Source organism: Arvicanthis niloticus, chromosome 9 (genome assembly GCF_011762505.2).
Source record: "Arvicanthis niloticus isolate mArvNil1 chromosome 9, mArvNil1.pat.X, whole genome shotgun sequence".
Taxonomy (NCBI): Eukaryota; Metazoa; Chordata; class Mammalia; order Rodentia; family Muridae; genus Arvicanthis; species Arvicanthis niloticus.
This window is the reverse complement of record NC_047666.1, coordinates 43,813,224-43,828,343: the sequence shown is the minus strand read 5'-3', so window position 1 is coordinate 43,828,343 and position 15,120 is coordinate 43,813,224. Positions and strand designations below refer to the sequence as shown.

General features: G+C 33.4%; 1 protein-coding gene across 2 annotated transcripts in view; it reads right to left on the bottom strand.

Annotated features, from left to right (window-relative positions):
• Cntn6 (contactin 6) overlaps positions 1-15,120 on the bottom strand; it is a 334,089-nt gene that overhangs the window by 79,448 nt on the left and 239,521 nt on the right. For both annotated transcript variants that reach the window (XM_034511787.2, XM_076940196.1), the window contains exon 8: positions 4,356-4,540. In XM_034511787.2, the coding sequence (XP_034367678.1) occupies positions 4,356-4,540 (185 nt within the window). The remainder of the gene's footprint in view (positions 1-4,355; positions 4,541-15,120) is intronic.

Sequence of the window (15,120 nt, the reverse complement as noted above, 5' to 3'; positions counted from 1 at the left end):
AGGTCTTAGTGATTAGGAGATTATATGTGATATGAGGGGAGGGGGACTGCAGGAGTCTAATAGGGGCAAGCGTCATAATTATCACCCCATATTTGGCTCGAGCTAAAGGTTGCTGTCTGTCATTTGGCTGCACCTGTGCAACAACTTGTAAATTCTGAGTAAAGGTCAAAATACAGAAAACTGCTGAAGAGTATTGCCATGCTAAATAATAGCACAAACGTCAATTAAGAGGGAGAGACTAAGTCCTAACCCTTTGAGGGCAAATTTTCTTTAAACATAAACGTTTAAAGCCTATAAAAAGTAAATGTATTTTAATTAGAAATAATTCTGCCCAATATCTTGACATATATAAATGTGATCCTTCACTTCTTATTAGATAGTCCAATATTCTTTTGGCTCTTGAAAAGGAATGCAGATTTTGAGAGCTGTAGATGTATTAAGTACTTAACGGTAAACCTACAAATGGAAGTTGACCAAATTCATTTTCTGATATAAAGCAGTTCTTCATAGTTGTAAACTAGAGAAATGGAATTGGTTACCTTACAGTCATTCAGGAAACTAGTTAAATGGATTACATAAATATCCTGTCCACTACAGGTATTTGGCACCTGCACACAGTTACTGATCTCATCTCTCCTTTATTTTGTTCTATTCTTGTATACTTGTAGAAGGAAGAGTACCTGTTTTTCCTCAGAATCTCTGGATAGGGCTAGTTAGAGGTTTCGCACTGTTGGACTTAATGTATTTAGCATCACAGAACCCACACCCTGACCTCACAAATGCCTGTATTTCTTGCTGCTACAGGTTCGTATGAATGGATTTTACAGAGTCATTTGAAAACTACTTCAAGATGGTGTTTTAAGAAATCAGAAGCCAAATTACAGTGGGTACTTTTGGTGAGAACAAGTATAATTGAGAAGTTTGAGGATAAGTTTTTTTTTTCAGGTGAGACAGAAATACAGTCAATGAAAGAGGAGTAATTGATTGTCAACAGTAAGGGGTATCTTGTTTTAAATAAACTTCTAATGAAGCTTCAGGAGCTAGGCAAAGCTAAGGGATGCAGGAAGGCATGTATTCCTTGGTTCCTGCCTAACAGTTATACAGTGATAAACTTCTGCACATCCTATCAAAAGATGCAATAGTATTGAATAAGTTGTTGAAAAAGGAATACAAATAAAACTATGAGACAAAACTTAGCACACACCTAATAGCAGACTATTTCAGCATAGTCCTGTGACATGTTATGCTGTACTCACCACACCAAATAGAGAAGGAAATGGGGTTATGTGGAATTAAAATACTATGTACCACAAAATCTTTGAGTCTGATTTCCAGACTTTTCTACTGTGATGCATGCCCCCATTAAGGCTCTGTAGGGAGCTGGTCACCAAATAGAAGGAATCATGTTATCCCTGGGTGGTGAGACTTAGCCTATGATTATCTCCAGTGGAAATCAGCTCGATTTCCAATTTTAGAACATCCCTCCTGAGGTCTTAAGAAATAAATCATATCAAGCTTTATGAGAACTCCATGCACTGACAAAACTCAATCTTCTTTCTATGTGCTACTAACAAAATAATTTGTAAATGTTTATTTAAAATTGTTACAATACATATTTGACCCAAGAAAAATACTTTATAGCTTATAAAGTTTGGTATAAGTTTAAAAGATTTATTTTTAATTTAAATTATATATATATATATATATATATATATATATATATATATATATGCACATGTATGTGTGGTGTGGCTTGTGTGTGCTTATGTGTCTATTTGTATGTCTATAATTGGGGATGTGCATTTCCTGAAGAAGCCAGAGGTGTCAGATCCCCAGGGAGCTGTATCTACAGGCTTACTGTTATGACATGCCAGATACAGGTTCTGGCAAATGAAATAATGTCTTCTGCAATAGCAATACATGCTCTTAAATCAAAACCTTATCTGGAGTCTAAAATACAACATACATACAATGTAAATACATACATACATGCTATTTTAATGTAATAATTGTAACATTAAGAAATATTTATTTAATGTGTATATAAATTATATTCTCAGCATTCTTATGAGAAGTCTTAAATGTTTGTTTATATAAGATATACAGAAAAGAAATAATTTAATTATTTGGATTTACCATTTTTTCCTACTACTAGGTATAGAACTCCAACTCCTATAAACACACTATAATTTCTGTAATTATAGTGATACATTAAAGGTTAATTTTAGGGGTAAAAACACAAAATATAGAAGGATAGGCAATGTCACAATTTCTGAGTTGTAACTTAAGCTTAGCATTATAAAAGATGATAGAAACTCTCTCTTGATTTTCTTTAGGTATTATTTCTTTTTTGATTTCATTTATATTATTATTTTACTCTGACGTAAGACAACTTCTCTTCATTTTGTGACATGGAAATCAATACATTACTATGATAAATAGTGATTATTTAATCCATCAGGTTTTTTTTATTCCAAAAGGATTGTTCATAACCATTGAACAGCTGCCTATCTCTGGTGAGATGGACTTAGAACCCTGTGTTCAAAAATTATGGTAGAGTAGAAAGAGCCCACGTTTAGATGATTCTTCAAGGCTTTGACCTTGAATTTGACTATCAGTACCTGTGAGATCTTTCTCAACTTAGCTGAAATCTCTTAACTATAACTACACTGAAAATTATTTATGCCTATGATTATTCTAGAAACTATGAATTTATATTAAAAATTTATGTAACCTAACTCTTGATAAATACAGTTTTAAATAATTGTATTCTAGTCCATCACTTAGTGGCTGCTTTTTATACTATATAAAAAACATGAAATATTTTTATTAAAACTGAGCCAAAACTTGTAATATTTTTAGTATTATAAAACTTTCAGTTGTTTCTTACTAAACACATTGTCAAAGATGCCAGCTGACAAAGACTGTCCTTTAAGAAGTGATACTATTGAAAAAAGAACAAATTACTTTCCTTGGCAAGCATCAGTAAAATTGTAGAACAGTAATAAAAGGGAAATTATATTCTATTTATAGGAAGTAACTTTCACTTCAGGTGAAAATTGGAAATTCTAAATAACTTGAAAAGCAATGTATCCAAAGGTACAGCTGTTCTCATCACAGGATATCCAGTCATTACTGTTGTGAGATAATTATAATAAACTTTCAAATTATCCAAACATTATTTTTAATAATTTCATCAGTGATAAAATCAGGATATATAGAAAAAATATTTTGCCTACAAACAAACAATACAATTCCCAGGAGTTATATATCTTAGAATCTCCAAATACTTTAATATTTCCTTTCTATATTTTATCGGTTTAATATATTTTAAGCACAAATTTTGGTGCTGCAAAGATGGCTCAGCATATCAGAGCATTGGCTGCTCATCTAGAAGACCTGTGCTTGAGTCACAGCACCTGTATGACACCTTTTTCTAGTATTCTAGGCAGCATGCACAGGCAGCTTGCATGAGGGTAGTACACAGAAAAAAAAACCACACACATAGAAAAATAATAATAGAAAAATTCAAGGATGTTCTTATTTTGGTCTGGATGAAACAAGACCTAAAGATAATCTTTGTGCAATATATCCATTCATTATACCACAAAGTATCTAGTTCAAATAATATTCTAGAAGCTATGGTAACAGTGTATTATGAGGCAATGAACTGATTTATCTGTCATTTCCATATGGGCAGACAAGTACTAATAAATGGAAATAAATAATACAAACCACCATTCAGTCAATTTTACTATTTATTTTTCCATTTTGTTTGTAAATCCTGTTCAGAATACTTTTTAAGATTGCCATAAGTTCCTCATGAATATTCTCTAGTAAATGCAGTGTACTAATGAATATCTTGTATGATAAACTTTAATGTTGTTAATTATGAAATGACTAACATTCTCCAGTCAAATATAACAAGCAATGCTATCTATTGTATTCATGAATATGTACACATGTGTGTGCATGTGCATACATATACATGTGAAGTGCAGAGATAGATGTTGAGGGGGTAACTGTTGTACCTTAGTTTTCTCTTAACTTGGAGTTTGTCAATTGTGTATACTGGCAAGCTCTCAGCAGTATGTCCATCTTTTTATGTGACTGATGGAGATTTAAATTCAGGTCCTAATACTTGTAAGCTCTTCTGTCTACTAAGATACCAACTTCAAAAGCTATATTTTAAGGACAATCATTCCTACCTGTTAATTACTAAATTAAGCATTCAACTGGAAATGGGCCTTTCCAATTTCTCTCATGATACATGCCCATAGTATGTGAATGTCTTCTCCTATTTGCTCTGAAGCATAGTAAAAACTCACACACATTCTGTAATTCTATTTACTTACCATAGAAAATGAGTTGACCCTTTGCAAGGTTTCTTCCTCGAAGGTTCCCTGCGACACACTCATAGAAGCCTTCATCCTCTTGTTGGAACTTGGGGATTTCAAGGATGGCTTGGGATTTGCTGTACTTGACTTTCCCTGGCATCGGGCTTCCATCCAACCTCCTCCAACTAATATCAGGGACTGGACTAAACAGTTACACTTCATTAGAATAGACGATGGTTTTTGTTATGACATCAGGGTAAAATAAAAGAAACCTTGAAAGTAACTCTTAGGAAAACAATCTATTACAGTATGATTAGTTTTCGGATCCCACAATCATTCGTCACTCACTCATTCAGCCACATATTTAAGATTTGCTTCCTTGCCTTCTATTGATAAGGCATTGTGCTATGACTAGACACCATATTAGTAATACAATACACATGCTATCTATCCTCCTATTCCCGATAAATTAACGGAGAAACATCATATACCAGAGTGTAAAAATAAATACATTTGCAAACTGTAATAACTGAAAAAAGGTAATATGGTGCAGAGAGTAATATGAATTGATCAACAATAATGTGTTGATCATGGAAGAATCCATTGAGAATATAACATTTAAGACTAAGGCAAAATCTACATGTATTTCTAGTTTAAAATAACATGATCCTCTATTGGTAAATTAGTATTCTACTCTAAAATATGCATGATAGGTGAGTTCGATTGTTAAGAATATGAGATAACATAAAAGAAATCTGAATAAATTTGGAACTCAAAGATCCATGTCCTTTAAAGATTGTAACGTATAATGGATTTTTATTATAGCTGTATTTTGTTAGAAAATATTTACAAGTAGAATTTTTTACTTATAGAAATTTAATATTTTAGTCTAACATAGATATATTTAAAATAAGGGAAAATATGTGAGATAAATTGCAAACAATAGTCAATGTGTTGGTATTCCCTGGTAGAGAAGACCATATCATCATAGGTAGAAGAAAACACAGCTCTAGGAGAAGACACAATGAGATTCAAAAACACTCATCATCTATAAAATGAAACTCCACTGTGTTGATGCAAGCATCCCTTCTCTACCTTTAAGCTACTGCTCCTCCCCATATAGATTTTTCAGATGTCCTTGATATCTCTACTCTAGTTATATTTCAAATTTTTATGAGCAATGATATTAGTAAGTCCTTTTGCAAATTCCATTTATCAGTCTTGTCAAAGATGTAAGAATGATGTTGGAGAACCATCCAATCATTAGCAGGATAGCTGACAGATAAGGATCTGTAGAGTGTGAGCAGCACATAAGTGAAGAAAATGAGTGACTGTTCCAGAGTAGCTTTGAAAATAGCCACTGACCTTCATATGCTTTAGGAATTCATACTGGCTAAACAGTATGATAGTCCTGTGACATATATCAAAGACAAATTACTTGGTAAACTATTGTAGACTTCCACAAAGAGGTCAGAAAACATTCTCCAAATCAATGCTTGAGTTGTCTCTTTTCCACAAAATTAATATACAGTTTCCAGTAATAATTTGAATTTATTCAGCACACAAAAATGCCAGTTTTAGTTTCTATCTTTTTAAAATGTCACTTTCCACAACTTTAGATTGACATTTTAGTAAATTGGCTTATTCCATACAAGGTAACTGCTCTTCTTAATCACTGATTTTCTCAGGCTCCTAATGAATGAAAATGAAGTTCTGCAGGAAAACATATTTAGATGTAAAGGTATTACTGATGTCTGAAACATTTCAAACTATATGTGATATTCAATTGCTAATAGAAAGTCATTGTCTACATAAGCACAGTAATGTTGTCTTTGGGTGGTTGTGGAACAATATATCATTTATTATGTTCCTTTCTACTGACTTCTCCTTTCCACATTGACCATACATATAACCTGTATTATTAAATACAAGGAAATACTTATATTAAAAGAATACCACACAGCCAGGCAGTGGTGGCGCACACCTTTAATCGCAACACTTGGGAGGCAGAGGTAGTTGGATTTCTGAGTTCGAGGCCAGCCTGGTCTACAAAGTGAGTTCCAGGACTGCCAAGGCTACAGAGAAAAACCCTGTCTGGAACTCCCCACCCCCCAAAACAAACAAACAAACAATCAAACAAACAATATCACGTTGCAACCTAGGCAGCCACAGTCTCAAAAATTGGGTCCTTATTTTCAGTGGTCCTACTGTGTGGTATCAAACATAATGAGCTCAACCTATCCCAACTATCCTGAGTTTACAAAGACAAAGACCTCAGTGGTTACATTAGATTTTCACTGGTAAATGTTATTTAATAGTAGAAAAGAAGCATACAGTATAGACATAGCTTTCCAGTTTTGTGTAGTGTAGCAGAAGGTATCAGCTGTCAGTCAGTTCTCCACAGTCATTCTTTCTAGTATTTATCCCCCACAGATCCTGCACTCCCATCACAACAGCCTATAACAACTATAGCACATTCTTTTCAACTGCTGTCAAACTGTTGTAGCCAATTATAGCTGTACAGAAAGCTGAAAGAATCTAGATATATCTGTATCTTCAAGGAGAGTTCTTAATCCACCTTTCACTGATGCTTGAGTCTGTGGCTGCAGGATGACACTGGGTGTGACTTCATTTTCTCCAGACCTCACTTAGTGAACTAAAGTAGATTTAGAACTTTGCTTGATTCTGTATTGACTGCTGTATACCTTGTTTCTCTGACTACATGCTTCCTGTTCTTATGCGTACTTCTTAAGAAGTCTTATTACAGTCACTTTCAAAAAACTTTTCTTTTCAAAGTAGACCTCCAAGAAGAGCACATACTTAAAATCTCCTTCCACTCTAATCATGTGCTACTTCAGTTAAAACACCAATGGCAAGGAATCCTTAAATGCATCTCAGAATGCTGCTTCTAATATAGATGTTACATTCGCACAGAAATGGAAGTCTGTAAAATTAAGCAGAAATGACGTCAAAGGCAAGCAGTGGAACCCTAGTGCAAAACTATGCATAAGGAAAAGTATTTTCAGAACTTACTGTTCTACCAGACCAAAATTATATCAAACTAACAGACAAAAGGGAGAAACATGGAACTGTGTGTGACTGGGCAGAGATAGAAAGTTTTCTGGTTAAAAACAAAAAGACAAAAACAGATCTTTTTTTTTTTTTCTTATTTTACTTGTAATTGGGAAAATAAATCTCTCAGAACATTGAATAATGGAAAAGGTTTTAAGACTAATAGGACAGGTAATTTATGCTTAGTTGTTAGTGTTGTTTTGTGTTTTTGAGTCAGGTTCTTTCTGGCTGGCCTGGACCTTGTTATGTAAACTCAGAGATCTATTTGCCTCACTATGCCTCCCAGGAGGCTAAAATTAAAGGTGTGGGCCACCACACCTGGATTAGAAATAATTATTTCTTAATAAGTTTCAATTCTTAGGACAAAACGACCAGAATCTTGAATTTCATATCTCCAGGTAATGTTAGTTCTTTAGTTATTTTAAGTTACTTACTTTTAAAAGAAAGTTAGTTACTTTTTTAAAGTAACTCAGTCCTAATTGAGCAAAGTGGCACAAGCCTGGTATCCCAGTTATTCAGGAGTCTGTGGTAGGTTAAATCAGTTTAAGGCTAGTTAGGATCCAATCTGAGTTTAAAGATAGCCTCAAAATTTTAAGTAGGTTTTTTGTCTCAAAAATCTCAATAAAATAAAATAAAATAAAATAAAAGGCTATTGATAAAACTGCATTGTTAGGAACTTTCTTAGTGTGAGTGGGTGCCCATCATTCAATCTCTACTAGTTTATATCATGATTTTCTTCTGTATTCAATAGATCCGAATTGAATAGGCATCTATATGTATAAATTTAGGAGAGACAACACCATTCAGATATTACCATCCTAGGCTGGTATACAACACATGGGAACTAGGGCATGCCAGTAAGAGACCAGCGTTGCTTTTAGGAGCACTCTTGAAGAGAACATACCCTAGCACTAAAGTTTAAAGTTCAATCTTCAATCCAAAACTTCACATGGAACTTTTAGCTTCTAGTCAACAATGGGAAAGCAAATAGCAAGACTTTCATGAAAATCAAAGCTACATACAAGAAAAATATCTAAATCCTCATACATCGTATGGACCAACATAAAAACAAACATGTAAATAAACAAACCCACAAATCTTACAAAAAAAAAACCCCAAAAAATCCAAATTCCTTTTTAATATGTGAGTTTATTAGTACATTCCTTTTTTGTCTTTGGCCCATTTGGGGTATTTTCATGCTACTCCTAAATAAATAAATAAATAAATAAATAAATAAATAAATAAAGTAAATAGAATCTAAAAACCTGAGTTCAATGAGACTTATGCTTGTTTAACATCAGTGTGCTTAAATTATATGATATTATAAATTCTTTGTGCATACTTTATATTTTAAGTACTTATAATCTTGACAGACAAACATCCAAAAAATTTTTTTTTATTTTTGAAATGTTCATTATAACAAACCATTTTGCCCAATATATTCAGACGATTTTACAACTAGTATGTAAAATTTGCATTGTTTCAGACATCATAGTCCTTCTTAATAGCACTGATTTTACAAGATATAGAATCAGAGAGGAAATGCAAAATACTAATTATTGAAAAATAATTCTGATGAGGTTTCCATTTTATCTTATAACCTTTTCAAGAATCTAAATGAAATATTTTTTACAGTATCTCACATGGAGAGTTGACAGCAAAAGCAGAGTTATGAAAACAGAAAACATGTTAACAGTGATATGTTAAGTTTTAATATGGTATTTTTTCTAAAATATACCATCCCATTCCAATAATAATGATCATAATAAAGTTATATGTTATATATATGATGTAGAGTAGAATGTAGATTCTACATTGAGCTATATTTGCAGTATATTGAAAATCAAGTTGTTTTGTGATTCATGGGATTCATAAAATGGGAGTGAACAATTATTTACAGTCTTGTTGTGAAATATCAAACACTCATTTGTTTTAAATGAGTGTTTAAGTCTAAGACATAATAAGCCATATATTTGAACTATCAATATACAATTAAATAATTCAATATTAAATTTGCCATGTCAAAAATAACAGTGAGGTGTCACTGGTTTATGTACACTGGATTACACTGGTCTATGTACACCCCTCAAAGTATATTTCCTGCCTCTTAGAACTCAATTAATAGACAATAACTCTGATACTACTTGGTCATATTCAAGCCTTGCTGACAAGTACACAGATTCATGTGAAGGCATACTTTATTTTGGAGATCCTTTATAAAAGTCTTTCTCAATGTCAAGGGACTATTGTTATAGATAGAAAAGAAATTCAACACTGTTCATCAAATAAAGGAAACACTGTGTTTAAAAAGCTGTGAAATAAAAGTAATATTAATAATAATCATTAATTGAGTAATTACTATGTACCAGGCACTATGACAGGTGGCTTCCATATGTCATCTGAGTTAAATCGTCAGCTGGAAGCTTCTAACAATGCTAATTACCTGTTCAGAATGGTATTCACGTTTAGACAGATAATTTATACTAAATTATTACCTGCCAATTTTCTTTGACTTGAAGTTCCAGTGGAGGCTAATTAATTGTGATCCACCCTCTAATCCTTTTCTGTTGCCACCCTTTCAATTACAATCACAGATGACTCTTTCCTTCTTCTGTAGATTCAGCCATTTCTTCATATTCTACCTGGTTTGATTATGTTGATGATACTAGCCCTGCCATGGAGAGTGGTGGCTCTTTTATTCTAATCAAAGTAGACTTCTCAAATGTTTTGTTGCATTCTTACTTTTTATTTTAGGTACAAGAGGGCACTTATGTGCGTGTTGGGGTGCATGTTATCATATGTGTGTGGAAGAAGCTATATAGATTGAAAGGAGTGTTTTCTCTCACCATGTGGTTGCTGGGGAATGAACCCACGCCATCAGGCTTCATAGCAAATACCTTTATCTGCTGAATCATTTCACTATCGATAAAATCATATGAATTAAGTATTTGGTATATGGGTCAATAAAGTAAAATCTAACACCCTAAAACATCAAAATAAGGATGCCAAATGTTGTCTTTAGTTTCAAAGACAATAAAATATCAGAAACACCCACATAATTTAGAACAATGGTTTCATAAACAATGAAGTTAATTTAAAATCTTCAAAGTTAAAACAAAATGGACACTTAGGATCTAATCTCCTTGATAATATCTTGGGGCTACAGGGAAATTTGAATGTTCCTCATAATGGAGATTAAGATTAGACTAAATTTCTAAGGAGTCAAGCTAGCCATGTTTTTACTTATCACTCTATCTACACAGATGAGTATTCTATCTGTATTCCTCTCTCAGTTATAAACCTCCCCTTGCTTCTTTCCATGCATTATAAAGAACTCAATCTTCAATGCAAATCTTAATAATAAAGAAAACCAGCCAAAAATGATTTTTTTTTCTTCCAATGTTTGCTTGTATCCTAGATAAGGACTTTTTTCACCTTGCAGTTCACAATGAGCATTGTTAAAGTCTTTTCTTCCTATTTTCCTATTTTATAAGCCATCTGCCTGTAATGTAAGTTTTAACAGTTTTAAAATGCCAAAGATATAAAAGCAAGCCCTTCCTTTCTTTCTTCTTTTCTCCACTCTCTGTTTGTGCTTCCTAAATAAGCAGTGCCAGAAACGAAGCCTTCCCATTCCATTCTCTCGCATAGTTATGCTTTTTCAGAGTGAGCAGCCTATTAATTTTATCCAAAGATAGAGAATGCATTTGTTAACCATCTGGCCTAGTTTAACCTGAATTGCAAGTTAAATTAAAGCTTTCCACATGCTAGTAGGAACTATGCTTCAATTTAATACTTTTAGCCCATAAATAGAATTTTCATTACTAGTGCTACTTGAGAAAGCTTATATTTCTACTGGATTTCTTAAACTTAGTTATCCACAGCTTAAATCCAGGCCATCCCAAGTTTTCAACTAGAGACTCATTCAGACAGCCAGTCTCCTAAAATGCTTGTGTTTGGGATTATTCTTAACTAAAACCTAATTTCAGAAAACTCTGCCAGTGACCATTTTCAATCAGACAGTGAAGCAGCATGGCAAGATCACTGAAGAATGCTTTTGTTAAATTTTAAAGCTGTGCAGCTACCTGCTTTCATTTTCTGAACTTGAAATAATTCATAAAAAGGCCTGAAATGTAAAAATCTCCTTTGGGGACATAAATTAAATTTCTTCTCTCCAAGGAAAGCAATGTGACCTTTGTGGAAAGATTTCTTGAGTGGTTTAAACATTATAATGATTGTATTTACTCTTCAGTGGTTGTTTTGGTAAAATGTTTGTGTACTATATATCCTAGGTTTCCATTCTCTAAAATTGGAGAATTGAGTTGACCATGAGGGTGGAGCTCATATGAGTGAGACTAGTGGCCTTTCATTGGGCAAGGTCACATTTCAAATAAGTAGCTATGAAACAATGTGTGGGCTTCTACCAGACACAGAATCTTCCAAATTCCTCGTTCTTCGACATTCTTTCCCTCAGAAATTAGAAAAGTGCATTTCTAGAGATTATTATCCATGAAGACTAGTATTTTGTTATGGTAGTCTGAGGGTGCCAACGCTAGGTTTTATTGGGAAGGAAATGTTATGGATGCATTATTAACCCACAGTAGCTGAAATTTAAAATCCACAAATTGTTTGTTAATAACAGTAGTTAAAAAATGGAACCTTCACTTGCAATGAAATATCCTGTAAGAAATGTGTATGTCTTAGTATTAATTACCTCACTACTCTTGCACACACATTCATTTGAGATTCTAAATGGTAAATAAGAAGATTGAATTAGGCTATAAAACAATAGAAAATAACAGTAAGAGTAGATTTTTAAATATAAAGTTTGAAACAAATAAAGCTAAAATAAACCAACAACTGAGATTATAATACTGACAGGATTCAAAAAAGGTCATTGTCTAGAGTAAATAATTTCATCACTGATCTTTTTTTGGGGGGGGGGCTTTTTTATTGGATATTTTATTTACATTTAAGATGTTATCCCCTTTACCCATTTCCCCCCAACCCACCCAAGAACTCCTTATCCCATCTCTCTTCCTCCTGCTTCTGTGAGAATGTGCCTCTACCCACCCACCCACTCCCACCTCCCCACCCTCTAATTCCTCCACACTGGGGAATCCAACCTTCACAGGACCAACAGATCTTTTTAAAAGATTTATTTGTGTGTTTGTTTGACTAAGTTTATTTATGTATACGAGATGAAAGCAAGCAAGCAAGTGCCTATTAAATCAAAAAATGGTGTCTAATTATATGCAAAGGAAATTATAGGTGGTTGTTAAAACACCAGATATGGTTGCAGGAAACTTATGTAAGTCCTATGCAAGAGATGCCAGTTTTTTGTTTTTGTTTTTTTTTGTTGTTTTGTTTTTAAAGATTTATTTTATACATATGAGTACACTGTCACTGTCTTCAGACACATCAGAAGAGGGCACCAGATCCCTTTACAGATGGTTGTGAGCCACCATGCTGTTGCTGGTAATTGAACTCAGGACCTGTGGGAGAGCAGCCAGTGCTCTTAACTGCTGAGCCATCTTCTCAGCCTGACAGTGTTTTTAAGTACTAACACTGAGCCATCGTTTCACCTGCTACTGATTTATATCTAAGAAAAGCTAGCATTAATTTACATATAAATTATAAACATCTCCATCATTTTAAAATGTGATGGAGCTGAAAGTGATACCACATTTAGCATGAGGATGATCAATTCATTTTTAATGATTAACAATAGCTCTAGATTCTTACCTCTGCTACTCTAGAGGAAGTGAAATATTGTCATCTTATATAGAAAATCAGGAACTTGGGTTCTTTCGATTTATTTTTGACCTTATCTCAATTAATTGATTGTAAACATTCATATATAGACAGTGACAATAAAATGATGTACTAATATTTAACTATTCTAATATTATAAGTAACATTTATTTAGTATATATTATCTGTATTGGAAACTCTAAAAAATACTTTGAAAAACAAAACTACTGTTGTCAACATGAAGACAAATAGATGAAAAGAGAGTTTGCAGGTAATCAAATTACACAGTAAATTAGAAAATAAAGTGGAACACCAAGTATTCTTTTTTTACTATCAAATCATAATTTTTACTTTTTAACACAGGGCTTATAAACACAAAAATTAAGGATGTGGGTAAGGAGATGACACAGGAGCATAGGTGTTTAGGGGTAGTACAGATATCTTTCAGAACAGGGTATCAGATGGGTGAAGGTTCAGGGGACAGGTCACTATGACTCTGCCTATGATTCACTTGTCCTTATCTAAGTGGAACATCAAGTATTCTATAGTCATTAAAAAACACCATGCCTCTATTGCTCCTGCAAAATATATGCAACAATAAAATAAAATGAAAACATGTCAGGAGCCATCATAGGAAAAGATAATAACTAGCAAATGATCTTCCTGAGGTGAGTCTGCTTTGGATTAATAAGTAATCCATAACAGATTCTCTCCCAGAGGCAAGGCCCAGGAGACAATAGTTTTAAGAAAGATTCCTCCTACTAATATGCTTTTTCTGTTGTTACTAAACATATATAACAATCTCTAGGTATTAGTCCACCCTTTTGAGCAGATCTCTGCAGAACAACGATGTACTGTCTTGTAGTGATGCTATATAAACAAAAATGACTTTTTAATTCTTAATGATGATCCTACAAGAATTTCTAAAATTATATCAGTATCTACTAAGCTCTTTTATAGTGGGACTGCTATTAGGTTCTTTCTGATAGTCAAAACTGCAATGAGATCTCTGCCAGTCTCCCAAGTGTCACCAGTTAATTGTCTTTTAGACAGTAAGCAGACATTCTACTACTCAGAGCACATTAGAAGATGTTTTAAAACCATTAACAAAAGGTCATAAATGGGAACTAGCAATTTATTATGGGTGCCAAAACAGAAAATAAAATATTGACTGGGTTTATCTATACAAAACTTTACTAACAACTTAGATATGTTGTTTGACTCTCCGTGAACCTGTAGAGCTGTGACAAGTGATGAATGTTAAGCCAGATAATTACTCCTAATGGATATGGGTGTAAATATTTTCTGTTGTAAACATCTTTTCCAATTTATGATTTTAATTTATGTGTAAACTTATGGTGAACTTTTTACCATGTGAGCATGTATTCTGAATGACAAATATGTCTTGAGGACAAAGAGAAGAGACAGAACTGGGACAAGGAGAACTTTTTATACAGCAGTCTTTTTAGTCAAATCGGAACAGAACTTTTTAGAACAGAACTAAGGATAATTTCCCCCACCTCAGGACACAAGAAAACTTTTCAGACAGAACTGAACTCAAGAAGAAATTAGAAGTAAAGGCGTAGCATTGGGGTGAAAGGCATTGATAGTAAGAGCATTACTGTGAAATCAGAGGAGGAAAAGAGAACAAGATTAGAAGGAGAAAGCAATGGGATAACTGAGAAACTATAGGTAACATAAAAAACAAGAGAGCAATATGCACAATGTAGAGAAAAATAGGGAAAAAAAAAAGAGAAGAAGCTGTAGAGAGCAGAAGGAGCAGGCAGACATCTCTTTACCATGGGACAAAACAGGCTTTTTTCTTAATAACAAGGTAAGCTTAGTCTTATTTAAAGGAATAACGCTTTCTTCTTACAAATTTGGATTTAATTCATTTAGCAATAAAAGGGTCAGTGCTTTTTCATTCTCTATGCTATAAAGATTGGAGCTCAGTTTTCAT